Source organism: Neofelis nebulosa, chromosome 2, assembly GCF_028018385.1.
Source record: "Neofelis nebulosa isolate mNeoNeb1 chromosome 2, mNeoNeb1.pri, whole genome shotgun sequence".
NCBI classification, from domain to species: Eukaryota; Metazoa; Chordata; class Mammalia; order Carnivora; family Felidae; genus Neofelis; species Neofelis nebulosa.
In genome coordinates, this window is record NC_080783.1 from 213,517,971 (window position 1) to 213,542,711 (window position 24,741).

The following is a 24,741-nucleotide window of genomic DNA, read 5'->3' on the forward strand; positions in this document are numbered from 1 at the left end:
GGGGTCGTGAGTTCAAGCCCCACGTTGGGTGTAGAGGTTACTGAAAAAAATAAACTCAAAAAAAATTTGTTGAAAAGAATGCATATTATTTGAAAAACACAATTAACAAGCTTGATCCAATAGGTATGTGGAAAATTTTGTACACAACGAACACATTTTTCTCCAAACACACTAAAAATAGGCTTTAAAAATATCCACATTTATTAGGGCACAAGAAATCTCAACAAATTTCCCAGCCCCACCTCACAAAAAACCCGCACAAAACAAAACAAACACCAGAGAGCACACAAACCACATTCACTCACCATAATAAGAAATTAACAATGAAAGTGCTCATTGGAAGAATCTCCTGGAAGCACTTGTGGTCTCAGGCAAAGGACACAGCTCCTGGTGTCAGACCACAGCTCAAACTACAGATCTGCCACTTACCGGACTTCTGTAACTTTGCAAAGGCCCTTAACCTCCCTAAGCCTACCTCACTGGAAAGCGGGGATGAGAAAAGAACCTTCGGGGTGCCTGGCTGGCTCAGTCTGTAGAGCGTGCGACCCTCGATCTCAGGGTCATGAGTCTGAGCCCCACCTTGGGCAGAGATTACTTAAAAAAAGAAACATGAGCTCTTCTCCTAGGAGTCTTGTGAAGATTGAACTCAATGAATATAAGTCCCTCCCTTGAGGAAACAGGTTAACTAAGTCTCTCTAAAAACAGATGCAAACCATCATGGAGGATACCAACTCACAAATCCAGAGGGGTAACTGAGGCACCAAGGGGCCAACCTAGAGTCCAGGCAGCAAATCTTGATGCTCCCTACCTTCTCTGCCACCCCCCGCCCGCCACGGACCCCGTACTAAGAAGTAGCCCCTGGAGAGGAGAACACGGCCCTTACCTCGAGCACAGCTCACACAGGCCGTGCAGCGGCCGTCCCTGTCCAGGTAGTAGTCGGGCTCACACTGCTTCCTACAGTCAGGTGACCCCTGGGGACACGGCGGCTGCGGGGTCAGCCCTGGGGAAAGAAGCAGACAAGCTCCAGGCCAGGCCACCTTGGCAGAGGCCCCATTCACCACCACCTCTTCACCCAGTCTCCACCACCAGCTCCAAGGCTGGCGCCCAGACTCCTCACGTGTCAGATCAATCTGCAGAGGGAGTCCTGAAGCCCAGAGAGGGAAGGAATGTGTCTACAGCCACACAGGAAAAGAGCACTGACTCCCTCTGAACTGCCCCTCTGCTTCCAGGCCCTTCCCTCTGCGATCCGTCATTGCCACTACGCCAGAGCCCTCTCCCCAGCCCCACCATGTCACCACCCTCCTCAAAACCCTGGGGCCACTTCCCTCTGAGATCAGCCACGAGGCAAGGATGCCGACTACCACAGCTTCCGCTCAGTGTGGCCCTGGGGTCCCAGGCGACGCAGTAAGGCAAGGCAAGGCAAGGCAAGGCAAGGAGAGAAAAGAAGTGAGGCCAGGAGAGGAAGACACCAGGCTGTCAGGGACAGATGACATCATTAGGTGCACAGATTCCACAAAACAATCGGCAGATACGTTATTAGGACTCACAGTGAGTTTAGCAAGATAACTGGATATAATGTTATTACACCAAACTCAGCTGAGTGTCTATACATTTGGGTTGAACCCTATGAGACTGCTATTGTGACAGGTTAGGCTGTCACATACTGACTACTCACACGGTTCAAAACAATACTAAAAATGAAGACTTACAACCCGCAATACTGAAAAATACAATACCACTGTCATCATCATCAGAAACATCAAATACCTAGAAATCTAACACAAAGATGTAAATCGTTCTACATCGAAACTCATAAAACATCACTGGGAGAGAGAAGTTCAAGCTGACCTAAGTAAAATTAAATACATAAAAATAAAGACGGGCTGAACAAACATACGGCTTTCCCGTGTACTTGATGCTACAAAAATACGGATTGTCTCTAAGCTGATCCACAGATTCAATGCAATCCCGATCAAAATCCCAACGGCACGTTTTGTGGAATTTGAAAGGCTGATTCTAAAGTCGATGCAGAGATGCAAATCACCAAGAAGAGCCAGGGCAGGGCTGGAGAACAGAGATGGGGAAGTTGTTCCACCATATACCGAAAATCTCCTGGAGTCAAGACTGCATGGCATCCACACAGACCAGTCAAAAAGACAATGAACGGAAAGGAATATAAAGTCCGGATCATAGCCAGGCACCTATGGGACCTTAGATTTACCCCAACGATGGCAGGCAAATCAGCGGGGAAAGGACAATTTGCTCGATAAAAGGCGTTGGTTCAACTGCATATCCATGTGGCCCCTTGCAACATGACCGCTGCCTCCGCCACAAACAAAAGGTAGGCAGACAGCGGATCTAAACGTGAAAGGCAAAACAGTGATGATCCTAGAAAGTAATGCAGGAGTCTTTGAGACTTCAGTGAACATAAGGCAGGACATAAAGAGAAAAGATGGACCCACGTGATGACTTCAAAATTAAGAACACCTCTTCAGCGGGGCACCCGGATGGCTCTGTTGGTTGAGCAGAGACTATTGGTTTTGGCTCAGGTCCTGATCTCAGGGTTCTTGGGATGGAGCCCCACATCGGGATCTATACTGACAGCATAGAGCCTGCTTGGGATTGTCAGTCTCCCACTCTCTATGCCCCTCCCCGTGCTCTCTCTCAAAATAAATTAATGCACTTAAAAAATTTTTTCTGTTAAAACTGACCCCAGAGACATGAAAACAAAGACTTGTTTATCACTGTTAATTGTAGCCAAAAGTGGAAACAACCCAAATCCAAACACTACTGGATATACACGGTGTATACACCCATACAACAGAAGGCTGGTCAGCAATAAACAGAAGGGAACTGAGGACCCCAATTCGTCACCACGGGAACCAGGAGGACGTCATATCCACACCTGCTCCTTTGCCAGGACCTCGGTGTCTGGCACATAGCAGGCACCAAGCTGTCCAATGAATGACTTCTTCCTTTATCCCCTCTGGCCCTCGAAGCCTGCAGCCCCAAGGGACCTAGAGACCCTCTTCTCCCTGGACCAGGAGAGACCCACCTGCCCGGAATGCCACACACAGGTCGCCTGCCAGTGAGACGCCGTTGCCCTGGGAAACAACCCAAAGCTTCTCGAGAAATTACCTGGATCTGGACTGGGCTTCCTCACAGAGGAGGGAGAGCCGGGGGCCCCCGTCGTTTTGGAATCATCTTCGGGGGTGATGGCAGTGTCCCCTCCAAGGAGCGTGGTCCTGGCACTGGAGCTCACTGAGGAGGTCACCAGGGGCCCGGCCTGGGCGCTGGTGTCGCTGAGAAAGAAGCCGGAAAGGGCACTGCCAACCCTCCTGACGACGCAGGGAGGTCTGTGCTCAGGGGTAACCGCTTCCACAGCAAAGGGGTTCCCAGCCCCTCAGCCCACAGCCTCTGGCAGCCCCACCGTCCGCTCCTGGGAGCCATGGCTGTGCTGTCTAGACCTTCTCTCGTGCGCTCGGGCAACACTGGGCACACGGTGGGGGTCAAGCGACTGTGGGGTTGACAGAGAGGCACCCTGGAGTCCTGATACCCTGGGCCAAACCCCACCCACACCACAGCCCAGATGTGCTCTGGGCATCCTGGGAGCTGGGACAGCCCCATGCCACATTCAGCTGGAAGGGAGAGGGCTGGGAGTCACCTGGTGGGCGCCTGGCAGTCTTCTGGGCCTGTGCCGAGGTCAGGGCTGGTCACCGGGGAAGGCCGCTCACACACAGTATCCATCTGTGCTGTGCCTGCAGGGGATCACAAGGTGGACAGATGTGCTACCGAGGAGCTTGGAGGCTCTAGGAACAGATTCTTTCCCACCACAACCCACAGTTCAGAATGAGGTGCTTGGAAAACGCAGCGGCCATCTGGTGTTTGTGCCTGCCCAGCACCCCTTCCCCCTCGGGCTAAGGCATCCCGATTCTCCTGGAACACTCTCCCCAGTCTCAGTATCTGTGCACGGGGCTGAGGCCGACTTACCACCCCACCCTCCCAGGAGTAAACCCAGATGACTTTGGACCAATCAATCCCTTTGATTCCTCTGACCCTGAGGAGCTGGTTCAGCGATAGGCACGTGACCCAAGCCACGCCCATGAGGCACAGTATCATGGTTTCAATTATGGCTGTTGAAACTGCAGGAAGGAGAAACCGTCTTTCTACTGGGTTTGGGTAGGAAGCAAGCTTGGATCTGGGGGAGCAGAGGTGACAAATAGGTAAAGACAGGGCTCCTGGATCCAGCCATGCCTGATACTACCCAGAGCCAGCCCCAGACTTTGCAGTTACATCAGCCAAAAAATTTGAGATTTTGTTACGTGCAACCCAAAGACTCCTGAAGAATCCTGGGTGCAAACACGGTAAAGAGGAAAAACACGTAGCACTTTCCATCAGGTGGATCTGAGTTTGCCTGACACCTCTAACATGTCCTCACTGTGCCCATCACACTGTGTGATACAGAGTAAACGCCCCATGAACAGCATGTCCTTTTCCCCTTCTAGACCTCTGTCCCATTGCTTAGAAACAGTCCCACGTGTGCGATTACGATCTGAAGGCTTCAGTGGAGGGGACCTGAACAATGCTCATGTGTCTCGTATTTCCGAGTGCGCTGGCATGACAAGGCCTGGGTGTGACATTCAAAGTCTAGCCCAGACATTCCCTGCTCTGTGGTCTTGAGCGATTTACCTGCCATCCCTGGACCTCAATTTCCCCCGTTCTAAAATGGGGATACTTCCGTTTACTTTCTGGAGTTTTGAAAATTTCAGGAGGGAACACCTATGTAAGCTGCCCCATGCGGCTTAGCTACCGGCTGACGCTAAAGCGGAAACTACTGTCCATCTCGCAGCTGGAGAGTTGCCCTGTGGGAGCGTCCACGTGGGAGCCCAGAAGTCAGCCAGCAGCGCTGTCCCATAGAAATATGATGTGAATCACGCTGTCGTTTTAAATTTCCAAGTAACCCCTTTTTAAAAAGTAAAAAGAAAGATACATTTTTTAAAAAGTAAAAAGAGGGGCGCCTGGGTGGCGCAGTCGGTTAAGCGTCCGACTTCAGCCAGGTCACGATCTCGCGGTCCGTGAGTTCAAGCCCCGCGTCAGGCTCTGGGCTGACGGCTCGGAGCCTGGAGCCTGTTTCCGATTCTGTGTCTCCCTCTCTCTCTCTGCCCCTCCCCCGTTCATGCTCTGTCTCTCTCTATCCCAAAAATAAATAAAAAACGTTGAAAAAAAATTAAAAAAAAAAAAGTAAAAAGAAACACGTGAAATTAATTCAATGTATGTGACCCAATATATCTAAACTACAGAGGTAGACAAGCAACATAACGATAATTAATGAGATGTTTTACATTTTTGTACGCCTGCAACTGGCCACCTTTTAAACGCTCCGTGGAGGCATGTGGCCAATGGTACCGCTAGGGGCAGCAGGGGTCTAGGGGCAGCAAATCGGGGACTCGGGCGCCACCGTGCGGCAGCCGCAGGAACACCACCAAAACAGGGCCTCCTTTCTGGAGCGGGTCCACTGGCCCTGGCTGGAACAGAACTCTAAAGCCCAGGATGGGGCCCATCTGAAGCCCAGGATGGGCTGGGAACATGCCCCACGGCTGCAGGCGAACAATACCCTGGGTACCTGATGCCCGGCCCAGAGCACTTTCCACTCCACCCCCCGGCCCTGTTGGCAGGTGGCGCGCTGCCGCAAGCCCTTCAGCACAGCATTTGTGTGACCCGGGGAGAACTGGGCCAGATTTGAGCCCCACCCACCCGCAGCACTGAGCTGTCCGGGGCCCCCACGTCCTTCTACATAGATCTCTGCAGAGAAGCTTCTGTGCCTGGCCTTGATCAGGCAATGGGGAGATGACCTCGGCGCTCACGCATCTACAGCCCAGGGAGGGAGGCCAGCGTTGATCGAACCAAGACAGACACCGGTGTTCACATCCGTGTTGGAAAAGGACTGCGTGTGATGAGAGATCACAATGGAGATGTGACCTGTCACAAGTCATGGCACTTCCTCTTGAGGAAGTGAGGCGTGGACAGAGAGGCCAGGCTGAGCAGGACGTGACCGAGTGAGCAGGAGGAGAGGATGTGCTGAGGGGACACCACGCACAAACGCCTGGTAGGAGTGAGAAGCACCGCACATCCACGGAGCCGAAAGTGAGCAGACCAGTGGGGCCAAGAAAGGAGGGGGCCGGCGGGAGTCTGACCAGGAGGAGGGAGGCGGACACGGCGCAGGGTCGCGTGCAGGGTCACGTCCTGGAGACTGCTCGTGCGAAGCTGGACTGGGTACCCTTTGCCCTAGTCCTCCCGATAAGGACAGCTAAACGCCCGGGCACATGTATAAAACATGCATATATGTGCTTTATACATATAAAAATATGCATGAAACAAAGAAGGCTCTGAACAGTGGAGAGGAGAGGGTAGCCCTTGGAACCCTAGGAAGGACACAGTGGCAAGTCCGCTGGGGTTTCTCTTTGTTCATAGATCCCAGACATGGAGCCCGATAAACCAGCAGCCCAGAAATGCCAACGGGAGCAGAATTAAAGAAATCCCTCCAAACACCTGTTCTCTTTTGCCAAAGGACCATGTCATTATCGCTGTAGAAATGACAAAATACTGAAGTGTTTTTATGGCAGGTGTGTGGGCGTGAGAGAGACAGGCAGAGAGAAATCACATTTGGTTAAGCAGAGTGGCTCTGCCTGTCAGCCATGCGCAAGGAACGACAGGAGGAAATGGGGGTGGGAACGGGAGACAGAATTGGGGAGCAAAATCTGTTGGACTGGGGGTAGGCTGGCTGTGGGTGAGGGAAGGATGGGCTGTCGGGGGAGAGGGTGGTAAGGCCTGGGCTTTGGAAAAGGACCAGTTGAGGAGAAGGAGCGTCATGGGCTCAGTGTTGGGCACTTTTCTCCCTAATGGGTGTAGCTCTCTGATTCCACCCTGCAGCCTCCCAGCCTGGGTGGCTGTGGCACCACTAGTGGGCCATGGTCCAGAGCCCACCCACTCTCCAACCTCCCTCTGAAACGTGCCCTCAGTACCACCTGCACCGGATCTGTGGCCCTTACCTCTTTTCTGGCCTCTTTTCCTACCTCTTTTCTGGCCTCCTTGTACTGTCACAAAATCAGAAGCTCAGAGAGGGTCAAGCATTTGCCTGAACTCACACAGCAAGTTGGAAAAGAAATCCGAGTTCCTCAGCTCCTCTAACTCCCAATGCCTCGATTGTGAGTTGGGAAAAACAGCCCCAATACCCTGGGAAAGTCCCGGGACAGAAGACTTGAGTTTTGCTCTTGTTTTTCAGGCATCAGAGAACTTCTGCCCCGAGTCTCCACTAACCCAACACTCCTCCAGCCAGGTCTGTGTCTCAGGCCACCAGGGTCTCTCTGAGCCTGGGACCCAAAGTGCAGGGAAGAGGCCGGGGGGCTCTGAGTAAATGGTACACCCACAGCATCTCGAAAGGAGACATGTCAGTCCAACAGGAAGGAGGAAGGAGAAGGTCAGAGGTCATTTGGAGATCTGGGACGGTGGTGGAGGTGGGGTACAGCTTGGCACAGGTCTCGGTGCTGGGCTGAGGGTGGGGATACTTACCCTGGACCTTGACAATCATCCCTTTCGGGCAGACGGTGTGGGGGATGCAGCGGGCACAGGAGTTGGTGGCTGATGTGGCACAGAACGTGCCAGTGCGGCACTCACAGACGCGGGAGGAGTTCCCTGAGCACGGCATCTTCTCCACAAGATCGTCTAAGGGACACAGAGACGGGCATGGGAGACAGAGGGAGGACCGGGGAAGGGATCCAGGGACCCCTCAGGGACAGCCTGGCATGTGAGACAAGACATCATTCTGGCCTCCCCTCGGGCAGGAAGCCCGCACATCCAGCCCTTCTTTCCAGAGGGTTTCTTCAACGAAGGCAAGATGCCAGGTGGGGCCTATGAGGCAGCCTCCACTCCCCGCTCATATCCCCAGACGTCATCACCATCATATTAAAAACAAATTCATGACCCCATTAAAATGGGCAAAAAAGACACGGAGAAACCTTGAGTGCATATGGCTAAGTGAAAGAAGTCAATCTGAAAAGGCTACATGCTGTGTGATTCCAACTCCACGACGTTCAGGAAAAAACAAACTACAAAGACACTAAAAAGATCAGTGGTTGTCACGGTTAGGAGGAGAGCCCTAAATCTAATGATCACAGCAGTATTGTTTATAACAGCCACAAAGTAGATTAACCCAAATGTCCATGAACCGATGAATGGATAAACAGAACGTGGTGTGTCCATACAAAGGAATATTATTCAGCTGTGAAAAGCAATGACCCAGGGGGTGCCTGCGTGGCTCAGTCAGTTAAGCATCAGACTCTTGATTTTGGCTCAGGTCAGGATCTCACAGGTTTGTGGGACTGGGCACTGAGTCAGCAAAGAGCCTGCTCTGGATTCTCTCTCCCTGTCTCTCTACCCCACCCCTGCGCGCGCTCTCTCTCTCTCTCTCTCTCTCAAATAAATAAATGAGCACTAAAATAAGAAAAGAAAAGAAGGAATGACTGGTACTACAACATAATGAACCTTGAAAACACTGCAAAGTCAAAGAAGCCAGTCATGAAAACCTACATATTGCATGATTCCATTTAGATGAAATGCCCAGAGTAGGCAAATCCGTAGAGACACAACGTAGATGAGTCACTGTAAGGGCATGGAAGAAGGAGTGAATTGGGAGAGAAGGTTTCTTTTGGGGGAGGTGAAAATGCTCTGAAATCAGATAGTGGTGGTGGTGCCACATTGTGAATTAAAAAAAATAAATAAATACTGTATTGCACACTTTAAAATGGTGAATTTTACCAACTCCTGGCTGGCTCAGTTGGCAGGTCATGTGACTATTTATCTCAGGGTCATGAGTTCAAAACCCATGTTTGGCGTAGAACTTATTTCAAAAACAAATAAATAAGCAAAGAGTGTAATTAAAATGAATTTAAAAGAAAACAATGGTGAATTTGATCTCAAGAGAAAACAAAATCACTGGTATAAGTAATTAACAAATGCACACATCCCTGGAAAGCAACACAGGGCATCCTTGGTCAACCAGCAATGAAGACTTCCTGGAATATGGAAGGCAGATAGGATCGCATGGAAGGAGACCAAAGCCCAGAATACACCCAAGAGGATTACTCTGGGAGCGGCTCTGGGGTGGGGGTACTCCAGTCTCCAAGTGGGTGAGGGCAGGGGCAGGCCCCAGGGAAGCCAATGGGGAGTGCCCCAGCGGGTCTCTCCACACTTCTCATCCACTGATGCCACAGACCCAGAAGCCAAGCATCTCCCCCAGGAGACTCTCAGGGGAGGTAACGGGACAGTGCCCTGGCTGGTCATACCTGGGAAGAAGGGAGCCTGCAGACCCAGAAGATCAGCCGCTTAACAGAACCCTCCCAGTGGTCATCACACAGGATGTGCAGAACTAGAGGTCACCACCCATGAGAGAAAACCAGCACCAAGCAAAAAGACCTCCAAACTCAAAAAAACTCTTGAGAAAGCAGGTAATAGAAAACAAAAAACAAAGCAGCAACAACAAAAACAGAACGAGCTGTTAGAATCCGTACAATTAATATTCCCAGGAATCGGCAGCTATAAGACAGAATCCCCTGGAGCTCAAGGAAGGGCACAAAGGAAACGGAAGCCATGAAAAGAAACCCCCTGGGCACAATGTTGTGTTCACCAATTCCAGTGGGCTCACAGAAAGACTACATTTCCCAGCCTCCCTTGCAGTTTGGTTTGGGTCATATGATGGCATTCTGGCAGTGGGACGTGGACAGAAATGATGAGGGCTTCTCCCAGGCCTGGCCCCTAAAACCATCGCAGGAGGCTCTATCATCTCTCTCTTCCTTGCTGTGGTTGCACTGTTGTAGCCCCTAACTCTCGCCTGCACCCCGGAAGCAGTACCGAGGAGAGAATAAAATCCTGACAATTGTAGAAAATCTAAGAGAGAGGCAGGCCGGCTGAGGACAAACAGTGGACGCCCCTGTTAAATTCATGTAAAAACGTGGGTGGCTTGGTTGATTTTGATCTCAGCTCAGGTCCTGGTCTCAGGATCATGAGCTCAAGCCCCGCACTGGGCTCTGCGCTTGGCATAAAGCCTACTTAAAAAAAAGGTTTTAAACCCCAGAGTAGTAGCCAAACATAATTATCACAAGCCTGAACAAAGGTGGGAAAGGTGCTGGACTGGCTAACTTTCGGGCAGGCAGGCAGGCCCAGTGGAAATCGGTAGAGACCCCGGGAGTGGGTACACCTCTCTGCAGCCGCGGGAGCTCTGGTAATGACGATCTCACAGAAGGGAAGGCAGATCTCTGCTCCAGCAAGGACGACACCCATCTCTGGCTGCACTCGGCCTCCCACCCGGGTCCTCAGACTCCTAAAATCAGTTTCAAAAGTAACACTCAGGATTACCACAGGATCCAGCCGTTCCACTGCTAAGGATACCCAAAAGAACTGAAGCCAGAGACCTGAACAGACATTTGTAGACTCAGGTACACAGCAGCCGTATTCACAATAGCTGACGGGCAGAAGCACCCCAAGTGTTCATCGGCACGAACGATAAACCAAGCGGGGTGGATCCATCCAACGGAGTATCATTCAACCTTGAAAAGGAAGGAGCTTCGGACACATGATACAGTGCCTTGAAGACATTATGCTAAGTGAAATGAGGCCGTCACCAGGGATAAATATGTTATGATTCTACGTGTAGGAACTTCCTAGAGCAGAGGGTGCCTTGGCGGCTCTGTCGGTTAAACCTCTGGCTTCGGCTCAGGTCATGATCTCATGGTTCATGAGTTTGAGCCCTGTGTTGGGCTCTGTGCTGACAGCTCAGAGCCTGGAGCCTGCTTTGGATTCTGTGTCTCTCCCTCTCTCTGCCTTCCTCTGCTGGCACTCTGTCTCTCTCTCTTTCTAAAATATAAATAAACATTAAAAAAAAGAAAGAAAGAAATAGACTTACAAAAAAAGTTCAGAAAGAGTGAAGCTGTGGTCAATGTGCTCATACTGTACAAGGAATGAGTTTAAATAGCAAACTAAAACAAACATGCCAAGGGACTGTGGGTAACAGAAAAGAATATAAATGCCACAGGCAATAACAAAGAAAAAAAAGTAAGTAATAAGTCAGGAAGAGGACAATCAACAGTATGATCCCATCCTCTTAAAAATCCCTTTTCCCAGGGTGCCTGGGTAGCTCAGTCAGTTGAGCATCTGACTCTTGATATCTGCTCGGTTACCAGGGATCCAGCCACTCGCTGGGGTATAGGCTAAGCGTAGCCACTGCTTGAGATTCTCTCTCTCTCCCTCTGCCCTTCTCCCCCTGCTCACTCTCTCCCTCTCTCTTTAAAATAAATAAAAAAATTTTAAATCCCTTTCTCTACGTGTGTATAGTCTGGCTACGAATCTTCCCATTCTCCTTCTCTCTATATATATACACAGAGAAGTGTCAGTCAGACATCCAATGATGGGGAACAGGCAGAGTTGGCCTTCTTCCTTACACTTCTGTATTGCTTGAATTTTTTATAATGAATGCCTATAACTTTTATTTCATACAACAGCGTCATTAATTTTAAAAACTTAAAGATACACCAGAGAAATGCTCACATAGACAAAGATGAATGGCAATATTAATATCAAATGAAAATGGTGGGGCGCCTGGGTGGCTCAGTCGGTTAAGCGGCCGACTTCAGCTCAGGTCACGATCTCGCGGTCCGTGAGTTCGAGCCCCGCGTCGGGCTCTGGGTTGATGGCTCAGAGCCTGGAGCCTGCTTCCGATTCTGTGTCTCCCTCTCTCTCTGCCCCTCCCCCGTTCACGCTCTGTCTCTGTCTCAAAAATAAATAAACGTTTAAAAAAAAAAAATATCAAATGAAAATGGAATTAAGGCAAATACATTATAAGGAGCAAAGAGGTATATTGCACATTTCATGCTGATGAAAGGTCCAGTCCACCAAGAAAACACAATATTCATAAACACTGTACCTAATAACATAGCTTTGACATATAGAGAGAAAAAATAAATGGAACACAATGAAAATCTGATGAAAAAAAGTACAGGCAAGATAGATTTTAACACATCTATCTCTGACATCAACCTTTGGGAAGGAGACAAATATAATTAAGAATAAAAAAAAAAAGCATATTATCTAGGGGCATGCTTGGCTGGCTCGGCTGGAAGAGCATGAGACTCTTGATCTCGGGGGTCGTGAGTTCAAGCCCCACGTTGGGTGTAGAGATTACTGAAAAAAATAAACTCAAAAAAAAAATTGTTGAAAAGAATGCATATTATTTGAAAAACACAATTAACAAGCTTGATCCAATAGGTATGTAGAGAATTTTGTACACAACACATTTTTCTCCAAACACACTAAAAATAGGTTTTAAAAATATCCACATTTATTAGGGCACAAGAAATCTCAACAAACTTCCCAGCCCCACCTCACAATAAACCCGCACAAAACAAAACAAACACCAGAGAGCTCACAAACCACATTCAATCACCATAGTAAGAAATTAACAATGAAAGTGCTCATTGGAAGAATCTCCTGGAAGCATTTGTGGTCGCAGGCAAAGGACACAGCTCCTGGTGTCAGACCACAGCTCAAACTTCAGATCTGCCACTTACGAGACTTCTGTAACTTTGCAAAGGTCCTAACTTCCCTAAGCCTGGGTTTCCTCTCTGTAAAGCAGGGATGAGAAAAGAACCTTCGGGGTGCCTGGCTGGCTCAGTCTGTAGAGCGTGCGACCCTTGATCTCAGGGTCATGAGTTTGAGCCCCACCTTGGGCCAACAGATCACTTAAAAAAAGAAAAACAGGCGCGCCTGGGTGGCTCAGTCGGTTAAGCATCCAACTTCGGCTCAGGTCATGATCTCAGGGTTCAAGGGTTCCAGCCCCACGTCCAGGCTCTATGCTGACACCTCGGAGCCTGGAGCCTGCTTCGAATTGTGTCTCGTCTCTCTCTGCCCCTCCCCTGCTCATGCACTCTCTCTCTCTCTCTCAAATATAAATAAACATTTTTAAAAATTTTAAATGAAAAGAAAAACAAAATCTTCTAGGAGTCTTGTGAAGATTGTACTCAATAAATGCGAGTCCCTCCCTTGAGGAAAACGGGTTAACTAAGTCTCTCTGAAAACGGACGCAAAACATCATGGCTGGTAACAACTCACAAATCCAGAGGGGTACACCGAGGCACCAGGGGGCCAACCCGGAGTCCAGGCAGCAAATCTTGATGCTCCCTACCTTCTCTGCCACCCCCCCCCCCCCACCCGCGGTGACCCCCTCCCAAGAAGTTGCCCCTGGAGGGGAGAACACAGCCCTTACCTCGAGCACAGCTCACACAGGCCGTGCAGCGGCCGTCCCTGTTCAGGTAGTAGTCGGGCTCACACTGCTTCCTGCAGTCAGGTGACCCCTGGGGGCACGGCAGCCCTGGGGAAGGAAGCAGAGAAGCTCCAGGCCAGGCCGCCAGGGCAGAGGCCTCACCTCCCCACCGGTTACCGCTCCTCCCTAAAGCCACCGCCAGTTCCACCCCTTAGCGCCCAAACACGGCAGTCCGCCCCGGGCGTTACAGACGGAAGGGCCGACCTGCCCCAAGGTCCCCTGGCAGCTGGGAGAAGCCCTGGGCCTGGGGTTCCATCTCTCGGGCACTGTTAAGTTCGACCTGTTAGGGTTGTTGAGCGGGTTACAGGGGTTGTGAAAATAAACGTGTGCTTAGCACACAGCCAGTGCCGGAGGGGCACTGGCGGCTGTCTTCCTGGGCAGGAGGCCTGCTTCACTGCAGGAACCGGGGAGCCATTAAGTCCCGAGACCCTGCGGAGCCTAAGCCAGCCTGAGACGCTCGCGGATCAGGGAGTAGTGCCCTGCTCCCACTACACAGGGATGCGACACGAATCGCGTTGATACCGACTGCCTGGGGCAAAGCGGGCAGGGCGCCTTCACCTGCCCTGTGGGCTCTCCCTCCAGTCGCGTACTGACAGGCCACCCGCTCACCGCTTGATTCCAAGATGGCCACATGACGCAGGTAGGCCAATCAGAATACCTCATCGCTCAGGATGGGCACATGACCCAGATAGGCCAATCAGAATACTTCATCCTTCAGACGGGCACATGACCCAAACAGGCCAATCAGAGGTGAGGCCAATCTTCCTCACCATTCTAATTGCTTCTTAGACACATGACCCATGCCAGCCAATGAGCCCCATCTCTGAGAGTTTCACAAAAGCTCCTGGGAAATAGCCCTTCTCTTTACTGTCAGACTTCTGGTGCAAAGGGCGGTTTAAGTCCAGCGCTGCCAGGTCGTGGCAGGTACAGGATGGGCAGGGTGCCTGAGAACGAGATGATCCAAAGGCGAGCAGAAGTCCAGAGACAGAGAGAAATGGACGGCTGAGGACATTCTCAGTGAATTTATGGTGCCATGGACTTCTCTGTTACTGAGCCATTTATTTCTCTTTTGTCTTGTTTGTGCCTAAATAAGTTAGGTCTGAGTGGTTACAGACTAAAGTTCAACCATGGGTTCTCAATATTTCTTGTGCCCCCTAGTTGTTCTGGGGAAACCTGGGACACTGCTCAGGATTGTGTTTCTGAGTGCATAAAATAAAATACAAAGGATTACAAAGGAACCTAGCTATGTGAGAATACAGTTATCAGAACATTAAAATAATTTAAGATCTAGCCATACATGTGATTCTTTATAAACTCATTAAAGTCTAATAAATATGGTTTCATAGTACTGATGAACATAAATATTTCATGACAACTGTAGCAACTATAATATAATTGCAGTATATCATGAGAATGTCTGATTTCTACTGATGGAAAAACTGCAGGTACTATGATATTATTAGTATGTTTTATTATCTTGATTCATAATGGAAGGAATTCATACAGGACATTTTAGTTAGAGGCTGATGAAAAATGAGTGACCTCGTTCAGTTCAGGGCCCGCCTGAAATATACCCATGGGCACTAGGGAATCCATGGACCGCAAGGCAAACCCCTGCTCTAGAACAACATGCAAGAACCTCTGGAAAAATACTAGCTTGATGGCTAACACCCTCTAGCTCAGAAAACGTCAGTAGTTGCCCAGTGGTCTTTCGGAGAGGTAAATCTGGTCCCATCCTCCCTTGCCTAAAACTTTCAAATCCTTCTCATTCCCAGGATAGAAGCCTAGGTCCTTACTGGGTTAGGAGGTTCTGCCCGCCTACACCCCCCCCCCCACTGTCTAATCTCTAGCCACACTGGCATCTCCATGTCCCCCAAAGGGGCCATGCTCCCTTCAGCCCCCAGGGCCTTTGCACAAGCTTGCCCTTTGCCAGGAATATTCCTCTTACCTTTTCCCTGGTAAACTCCTGCTCAGCCTTCACAACATTGTCAACGTATCACTTTGTCAGTAACTTGGCCAGGGCCACTGTTATAAACTATCAGAGACCTATGTACCTCTCCCTCCTCCACCTAACTCTGCTGTAATCTATTTAATCTAGATGTGTGATCACATTTATTTGTGGGACAAATCGTCTCAGTGTCTGAATTCCTCACATGAATGTCAGCTCCTCGAGGCTGAATCTTTCCCTTTCAGCGCACCAATGATTCCCATCTCACAGGGCCTGGCACATTTCTGATCAATACATGCTCTGACCACCTAATCAATATGGAACTAGCCTCGCATTCTTTGTCTCCGACTCCTGCTCTGGCGTTAGTGTACACGACTCACTTCATGGGCTCTATGCTGCAGCCAACACCGTGCCTCTTGGGCTTTTCTCTAGCACCCCTCCTGTGTCCTGGAATGTTGTTATGGGTCGAATGTTGTTATTGGTTGAGATATGCTGAAGCCCTAACCCCCAGTATCTCAGAATATGATTTTTTTAATGTTTATTTCTGAGAGAAAGAGAGTGAGTGGGGGAGGGGCAGAGAGAGGGAGACAGAGGATCCAAAGTGGGCTCTGTGCTGACAGCAGAAAGTCCGAGGCGGGGGCTCGAAGTCACAACCCATGAGATCATGACCTGAGCCCAAGCTGGATGCTCAACGGACTGAGCCACCCAGGCGCCCCCAGAATGCGATCATGTTTGAAGACAGCATACTAACAAAGGTAATTAAATTAAAATGCAATCATTGGGGTGGGCCATGATCTGCAATGACTGGGATCCTTATAAAAAGGGACAGTGGGAATCTGGACATGAAATACACATCCACACAGGAACACAGCCGGGTAAAGACTGGAGGCATGATGTCAGCAGCCAGGAACTACCAGAAGCTGAGAGAGAGGTGAGACCCTTCCCCAGAGCCTTCAGAGGGAGCATGGCCCTACCAGCACATTGATCTTGGACGTCTAGACTCCAGAACTGTGAGGCAATAAATTTCTGTTGTGTTGACCACTCAGTTTGTGATATTTGGTTAATGACAGCCCTAGAGAACGAATACAAATGTGCTTTGCCCAGGCTGAGGCACCTGCCCATCTGCATTTCCACCCACTGGGAACTGTCTGTATACAGCCAGCTCAGGATGAAATACCATCCCCTGGTGGAATTTTCCTGATCCCCATCCAGATCCCCTCTCTGGATCTCTTTAAAATCACCTCTAAGCACCAGGGGCTGTTTGGGGTGAACTTTAGAAACCCCCTGCTGCAGGAAATCGGTTCAAGGATTTGAGGCAGACCTGAGACTAATCCAGTGGCAGGATTATGTTTTCAGTCAATTCACCTTTATTGACTACCACCTTTGTGGCAGGCACTGACTTAGAGATAGAAGAAGGTGAGGTCTCTGCTCCTGTGGAGCTTACCCTCTAGCCTGGGGAAGAGAGGCAAGCAAGTGCGGAAAGAAATTAGCAAGTTGGGGGGCGCCTGGGTGGCTCAGTCGGTTGAGCGGCCGACTTCGGCCCAGGTCATGATCTCGCGGTCCGTGAGTTCGAGCTCCGCGTCGGGCTCTGTGCTGACAGCTCAGAGCCTGGAGCCTGTTTCAGATTCTGTGTCTCCCTCTCTCTGACCCTCCCCCGTTCATGCTCTGTCTCTCTCTGTCTCAAAAAGAAATAAACGTTAAAAAAAAAAAAAAAGAAAAGATATTAGCAAGTTGGCTTCCAGTGTGGATACAAACTTTGAGGAAAATAAAGCAGGAACCAAGAGAGAGGGCAGAGGGAGAGGGGTGAGAGCTCCAGAGAGTGGGATCAGGGAGGCTGGAAGCAGGCAGCTGCACAGAGAGCTGTGGGGAGAGCGCTAGAGGCAGAGGGAACTGCCAGTGCAAAGGCCCTGAGGCAGGAACAAGCATGGCTTGTGCCAAGAACAGAAAGGCCATGGTGGGACGGGGGGGGGGGGGGGGGGGGGGCTGGAGTAGGCGGAGCCAAAGAATTACGACTGTTGATTCATTTCTATTTTCTTCTTTTCCCGTTTTCCACATTGATCTTCTGTAGTGAATAGCACTTTCTTCCTTTCTTTTTTTTTAAGTTTATTTATTTTTTTGAGAGAGAAAGCACAAGCAGGGGAGGGGCAGAGAGAAGGAGAAACAGAATCCCAAGCAGGCTCTGTGCCATCAGCACAGAGCCCAACGCGGGGCTCAAACCCATGAACTGTGAGATCATGACCCGAGCCACAATCAAGAGTCAGACACTTAACCGACTGAGCCACCAAGTTGCCCCTGGATATCACTTTCATAATCAGAAACAAAAATGGTTGAGGGGCGCCTGGGTGGCTCACTCAGTTAAGCATCAGACTCGATTTTGGCTCAGGTTATGATCTCACAGTTTCTGTGATCAAACTCCACATCAGGCTCCATGCGCAGAGCCTGCTTGGGATTCTCCCTCTCTCTGCCTCAAAATAAATAAATAAACAGAGAGAAAGAAAGAAAGAAAGAAAGAAAGAAAGAAAGAAAGAAAGAAAGAAAGAAAGAAAGAAAGAAAGAAAGAAAGAAAGAAAGAAAAGGAAGGAAGAAAAGGAAGGAGGGAAGGAAGGAAGGAAGGAAGGAAGGAAGGAAGGAAGGAAGGAAAGAAGGAAGCAAGAAAGGGAGAAAAAAGGTTGAGAAAGGCTCCAAAGCTGTGGTGGTGATGCCAGAATTGGTCCCCACGTATCCCTTTTCCCTGATCTGCCTCCAGCCACATCCCCTCTGGCTCAGGGCCCATCGCTGACTCCAGATGTTCTCAAAGTTTGTGCTAACATTCTCACACCGCCTCTCACCTCAGGCTCAGCATCAGGCAACCCGCCCCCAGCTGCTCTCGCACCAAAAACTCCCACACTGAAAACTGCTCCATGCTGAGTCTGGGCCACCAGCTCCTCCAGCCTGCCCTCCCGGGCTTCCCCTGCACACCCCAGGCTTGGACTGCAGCCAAATGGAAACTTCCCCATTCTTCAGCAGCCCATCCTACTCCCCTCCAGACCTTTGCACATTCTGTGCCTCTGCCCAGAGCACACCCCCTCCCCGCCTTGGCCTGGCCTATCCCTGCTCATCCCCAGGACTCCTTTAGATGCCACCTCTTCCAGGAAGACACCCTGAATGCTCTGATCAGGTCAGGTGCCCCGGGAGTGAGTTCCCATGGCTCCCAGCAACACCATCCCAGGTTCTTTTTTTTTTTTATGTTTTTTTTTAAATTTTTATTTATTTTTGAGAGAGAGAGAGAGAGAGAGAGAGGCATAGAATCCCAAGCAGGCTCCATGCTGTTAGTGCAGAGCCCGACACGGGACTTGAACTCATGAATAGTGAGATCATGCCCTGAGCCAAAATCAAGAGTGGGACGCTTAACTAACTGAGCCACCCAGGCACCCCATCACCATCCCGGGTTCTAACAGCCTGCTGCAGTGGACACATTTTGCAAGGGCTTACCACCCCACAGGCCACCCTTCTCAGAGAACTGCCCCCAGCCCACTTCTCCCCTGAGCTGTCGTCTAGAGCAGTCCTGGCCTGGGAGGACCAGAGCAGAGGTGGACATCCGGACTTATCTGCACCATCAGACCCTTCCTTCTTGGGCTCTGGAATTGGGGCTGAAAGATGTTTGCCAAGTGTCCCTTCAGGTGACTGAGGGAGAACAGACCAGGGAGGGAACTAAAGGCCAGCCAAGCTCAGCCAAGGGCCAGAGGGCCAGGGAGGCCTCCTCCCACTCCCCGCTGCTCACAGCCCTCGGAGAGACCCTCCGCTCCTGGGACAAGATGGGATATACTTGCCAGGCCCCAAGCAAGCCATGCTCTCTGCCTAACACCAGGCCTGGCTTCCCTTGTACCCCCACACTTGGGCAGGACTCGTACGTCTGCAGGGGAGATCCTTCCTCTGGGAAGGGAGTCCGGGCACCAAGGGCAGATTGATCCAGGAAGTAGGGTCTAGAATAGGAAGGGGTTTGTAGCCCCCACATGGGCTCTTTGCTGATAGACTCTGCTGTCTCCTTCACTGATCTGCTCTGCCTTGGGGGTCAGCACCAGCTAAGGGGGAAGAGCTCGGGTGTCTGAGTTAGCCGGCCACATTGGAGCCCCCGCTGGCTCCTTGCTAGCATGTGACTGTAGGCAAATCTCTGAACCTCATCAAGTCCAAGTTTCCTCTCTGGGCTTCCTATCAGGGTTTTGGGGAGCTAATGTAAGTAAAGGGCTAGCCCTGTGGCTGGCATAGAGCACAGTCCATCATCGGTAATGGTTGTCCTGGTTATGAAGCAGTGAGTGAGCTCCCCGTCAGTGGGGGTGTGTAAGCAGAGGGCTGGGGATCAGCTGTCAAGGATGCCACAAAGAGCATTTATAGGCTGAGCAAGAGGAGAGATTCAGTGACATCTAAATTTCTCAATCTCAAAAGGTCTCCCAGTTTCCTTCCTCCAGCAACTCACCCCCGGCCAACCTTGCCACACAGCTGAGCTGAGCGCTGATTGCAGAGGGCGGGCGAAATGTCAGAAATTTCCCCCAGAGACCGAGGAAGGGGTTTTTGTGGGTTTTTCTTTTTTCCTCTTGCTTGCCGGAAGCACAGAGTCAATAAAACTCCAGCAAAATGCCCCGCCCACCACACCTCGGCATTAGGTGCTCACCTACCCCCAGCCGCTGGGCCATAGAGAGGGAGCATAGGGGGAGGGGAGTCCCCTTCTTCACAAGTCACAGCATCGAAGTGGAGGGAGCCGGGGACCCAGACATCACTCTGCCTCCGCCCACTTCACCAGCAAGGCAGGGGTGAGGGCAGCTGGAGGGCATGGGAAGGAAGTGTCTTTCTTCCTACAGCTGGAATCATGGATCCTATGGAAAGTCACAGAGCCCTGTGGGCCACCCCGACTGCAGTTGTCCCAGGGAGAAGCAGCGTGTGAGCGGCCACACAGCACCGGGCCGGTGAGGGAAGGCTTCATGGAGGAAGGGGTGCCAGGACTGCAGCAGGGGGAGGGGGAGGGGGTGGTGCAACAGGTGCAGACAGAAGACCCAGAGACTTGAAAGCACACAGTGCGTTCAGAGGACACCAAGCACAGCAATTCCGGTAGAAAAGCCAAAGGAAAGAGGCCGGAAAGGGGACAAGTGACATCACGACAACAAGCAGCAATAAACAATTGTTAGGGGGACAAAAAGCAGAGCAGATAAAAGGCGGTGGGAGGAGCAGGGTGGCTCTGTGGCCTGACTGTGTGTCCCCACCGCCCCCCCCCCCCAAATCCATGCGTTGAAGGCCTTATCTGGAGAGAGAGAGTCTTTAGGAGGTCATTAAGGTTAAATGAGGTCAGAAGTGGGGGCGCTCAATCGGTTAAGCGTCTGCCTTAAGGGTCGGGTCACAATCCTGCGGTTCACAGGTTCGAGCCCCGCTTCAGGCTCTCTGCTGTCAGCATGGAACCCGCTTCGGATCCTCTGTCCCCCTTTTTTCTGCCCCTCCTCTGCTCACACCCTCTCTTTCTTCCAAAAATAAATAAACACTAAAAAACAAAAGAAAAAATGAGATTATAATGGTGGAGCCCTGATCTGATAGGATTGGTGGCCTTATAAGGAAAGAAGAAAGATAGATCTCTCCTCTCTCTCTCTCTCTCTCTCTCTCTCTCTCTCTCTCCTCCAGCCATGACAAGAGGGGCTGTCTGCAAGCCAAGAAGAGGAGACTTCTCACCAGAAACCAAACCTTGCTGGAAACCTGGCCTTGGACTTTCTAACCTCCAGAACAGTGAGGAAACACCTGTCTGTTGTTGAAGCCCCCCGGTCTGTGACGTTCTGTTCTGGCCGCCAGAGCGGACTGAGGTAGATGGGCACATGGATGGGGGGGGGGGTGGCAGAAGGACTGGGGAAGGGGGTGAAGGAAACAGAAGGGGGAGGCGTGGGCAGGTAAGAGAGCGGCGAAGGGATGGGGCGATGGGCAGGTATATGGGGGTGGGGCTGGCCAGTTAGGCACTGGAGTCCCAAGATCTAGCACAGGCACCCACCTGATACACGTACCTCAAAACCCATACTAAACCACAACATAAAAGTGAGAAAATCCAATAAAGGTCTATTTCTTTTCCCCACCGTGACTACTCTGAATCATTTTTGGAAACCGAAAATATCAAATTCTTTCCCCAAATGCTTTTCACGGTGCTTTGGTGGCCTGAGCAGGGCTCGGCCTGTCCTCACGGTGGAGAAAAGAGGCTGCGTGCAGGTCTCGGGACGGACAGACGGACTGAGGTTCCTGCCCGGCTCGGGCCACTTACCCTCGGTGACTTTGTGCATCGTGGCCTGTCGCCACCCTCCAGACAGCAATGCTGGGAGGCTTAGAGGATGGGCAGGTGGCCCCCCACCCATCCTGAAGGTCACTCACCCCCACTGCCAGTGGCCTGTGGGCCTCCGAGCATGAGGCAGTTCTCGTGAACCAGCCACGTACAGCCCTCACAGCCTCCGCTGCCAGAACTCATATCTTTCCCCCTCAAGACTCTGCCACCAGAGGTCAGAGACCACAGTTCAGCTCTATCTCACGCCCCGCCCCACGAAGGCCCCTGGATGTGCCTTGGGAACTTGCGATAACAACCACAGCGCCTGGCGGTGCCTCCCGACCCTGTTCTGCTGGCTCGCGTCTTTGGGCCTAAGCATCACCCGCAGAGTGGGGATGGGCAGGCTGATGATCTACTCAGAGCCGATCGCTGTGCTGAGGGCGGGTGAGCCTTCCAGAAATGTGCTCTGAGCAGGGAGCCTGGTTCCAGAGAGACCTACCGTTCAGGGGGCCCGGGGGATAAACACGCATTCTGGGCTGAAAAACACGAGGACCACAAAGGGCTTCTAGGCCCAGAAATGAGGGGCGGCCAGGGGGTGTCGAGAGCCCAGGCTCTGGGATCACGGAACCCTGGGCTCCAGCCCCGGCCAGCTCCACCATTCCCCAGCTCTGTGACCTTGGGCCAGTTACCTTATCTGTTAGCACCCCTAACAGCCTCGTCTGCAAAGTAGGAACGATAAAGGATGCTTGTGGGGATCTTATGAGGTCATGCGATGCATGTGAAGGTCTCAGGCCAGTGCGTGCATGGTATAAGTTCATAAGGGGCAGCTAGTAACTAAAAGCAAAAACTCAGAGGGCTGGCCTTCAGGAACCTATAGCCAACATGGCAATGGGGGCTCCCATCTTGCCACTCGCCAATTCCCCCTGGAATTTTAGAACTTGAGGACAAAAATCCCCCCTTGTCCCCAGCACCCCCACTCACCCACAGGGCAGCAGTGACAGCACCTACCGGCAGTTTTGTCGTGATGGTGGCCAGGGTCTCCAGCATAGACGTCCCTCGGAACTCGATCCTGGAGGATGGGATAAATTGGTGAGACCGGGCCGGTCCCAGACACGCATCTTCTCTCCTGCCCCTCAGGTCCCAGGAGGCCTGGTCTCCACTCGTTGTCAAGGCCAGGCCTGAGACACAGCCTCAAGTTTTAGAAGGCAATCGGGACAGAAATAACCGATTTCACATCTGCCTCAAATGCACCCCAGCTGCGGGGGGGGGGGCGGGTGATGGCAACTCCAGCCTTCCATAACTCAGCCCCAAACCTGGGGTCTCCCCTGACTCGCTCTTCTCATGCTCACATTCAACCCAGCAGCAAACTCTCTCCCCCCCGCCCCTCTGCCTCTTTGGACCAATGTCCTCACCTCCTCCACCTGGTCCCAGTCCCCATCCTCTCTCCCCAGCATTAATTAATTCAGTTGCCTCCTACCTGGCCTCTGGCATGGACCCAGCAATACAGATTTCTAGGAAATTTGTTTTTTGAAGTCTCACACGCTTACACAGAAACGTGCACAGACCTCAGATGCATACCCACTGAATTTTTACAGTGTGAACACGTCTTGCAGTCAGCACCCAGCTCAAGCAACAGGACATGGGCAACACCCCAGCACCCTCCCTCAGGCCTCTCCCATGCACTACACACAAAAGGTGCCCGCTGACCCAGCTCCTACGCCATTGATTTGTTTGGTCACCTTTGGAGCTTGACGTAGGATAGAATCATTTCTGTTCTCTTGCAACTGGCTTCTTTAACTCAACATCATATTGTGAGACTCACCCACATTGTTGCCGATGGTGGCCATTCATTCAGGTTCATTGCTTTGTAGTACATCGCGTGAACAGGCACAATGTACTGATCCATTCTACTCTTGACGGCCTTTGGGGTTGTTTCCACTTTTGATTGTCATGAATAATCCCACTAGGAGCATTCCTATACATATATCTTGGTGCACAAATGTATGCATTTCTATTGGATATATACGTAGGGGGCAGAATTGCTGGGTTGTAATGTATGCTCAGCCTTGATAGACTCTTCCTACGGTTTTCCAAACTGGACTGACACTTCGCTATAGTTTAGAAGCGTTGCAGTCACTCTACATTCTTGTCAACGTTTGGTATTACCATCGGGCTACCGGGGTGGCTTGGTCGGTTAAGCGTCCGACTCTTGATTTCGGCTCAGGTCACGATCTCGAGGTTGTTGAGTTCGAGCCCTACATGGGGCTCTGCACTGACAGTGTGGAGCTTACTTGGGATTCTCTCTCCTTCACTCCGCCCCTCTCCCCTCACACTCTCTCTCTCTCTCCTCTCAAAAATAAATAAACATTAAAAAATTAGATTGTCTGACCTTTCTCACTGATGGGTGGGAAATCTTTATATACTCTGGATACAGGCCCTTTGGTATTGGGAAATATCTTCTCCCAATTCTATGGCTTGCCTTTTCAGTTTCTTAAGGGAGAGTTTTGATGAACAAATGTTCTTAGTTTTGTTTTTTGATCTTTTTAAGATTTTTATTTTTAAGTAATCTCTACATCCAGGGCACTGGGTGGCTCAGTGGGTTAAGCATCTGACTTCGGCTCAGGTCATGATCTCATGGTTCATGAGTTTGAGCCCCACATCAGGCTCTCTGCTGTCAGCGCAGAACCTGCTTTGGATCCTCTGTCTCCTCTCTCTCTGCCCCTCCCCTGCTCATGCGTGCTCTCTCTCTCTGTCTCTCTCTCCCAAAAATAAATAAACATTAAAAAAATTTTAAGTAATCTCTACACCCAGAGTGGGGCTCAAACTCACAACTCTGAGATCAAGTCACATGCTCTACTGACTGAGCCAGCCAGGCGCCCCCAGAAGTTCTTAGTTTTAATGAGGAACAATTTATCAGTCTTTTCTTTCACAGTTAATGTCCTATGTAAGAAATATTTGCCAGCCCGATGTCGTACAGACGCTCTCCCACATTATCCACTAGATGCTATCGCTTAACCGGCCACAGGTGGGTTTCATTTTGGCACATGGTGTGCAGTAGAGGTCAAGACTTGCTTTTTTCTGGAACATGCATTTTTAACAAGTTCCCCATAGGTTTCCAGGGCTCTTTGAAAGTTAAGCCCCTTTGTTAGAGGGGGCCCAAGA

General features: G+C 50.9%; 1 protein-coding gene and 1 long non-coding RNA gene across 3 annotated transcripts in view; one reads left to right on the top strand and one right to left on the bottom strand.

The window, feature by feature from the left end:
- TNFRSF8 (TNF receptor superfamily member 8) overlaps positions 1–24,741 on the bottom strand; it is a 78,206-nt gene that overhangs the window by 41,671 nt on the left and 11,794 nt on the right. The window contains exons 2-7 of one of the 2 annotated variants that reach the window (XM_058719042.1): positions 22,588–22,648; positions 13,313–13,417; positions 7,570–7,722; positions 3,665–3,758; positions 3,139–3,302; positions 884–1,000 (exon numbers count right to left, since the gene is read on the bottom strand). In XM_058719042.1, coding sequence (XP_058575025.1) covers positions 884–1,000; positions 3,139–3,302; positions 3,665–3,758; positions 7,570–7,722; positions 13,313–13,417; positions 22,588–22,648 — 694 coding nt within the window. Of the gene's footprint in view, positions 1–883; positions 1,001–3,138; positions 3,303–3,664; positions 3,759–7,569; positions 7,723–13,312; positions 13,418–13,927; positions 14,001–22,587; positions 22,649–24,741 lie in introns of those variants that run through there. The other variant, XM_058719043.1, reaches the window with a different exon arrangement.
- On the top strand, positions 6,054–6,550 carry LOC131505469 (uncharacterized). The gene is made up of 2 exons (XR_009258408.1): positions 6,054–6,144; positions 6,472–6,550. It is a non-coding gene; the product is annotated as an uncharacterized LOC131505469 (long non-coding RNA).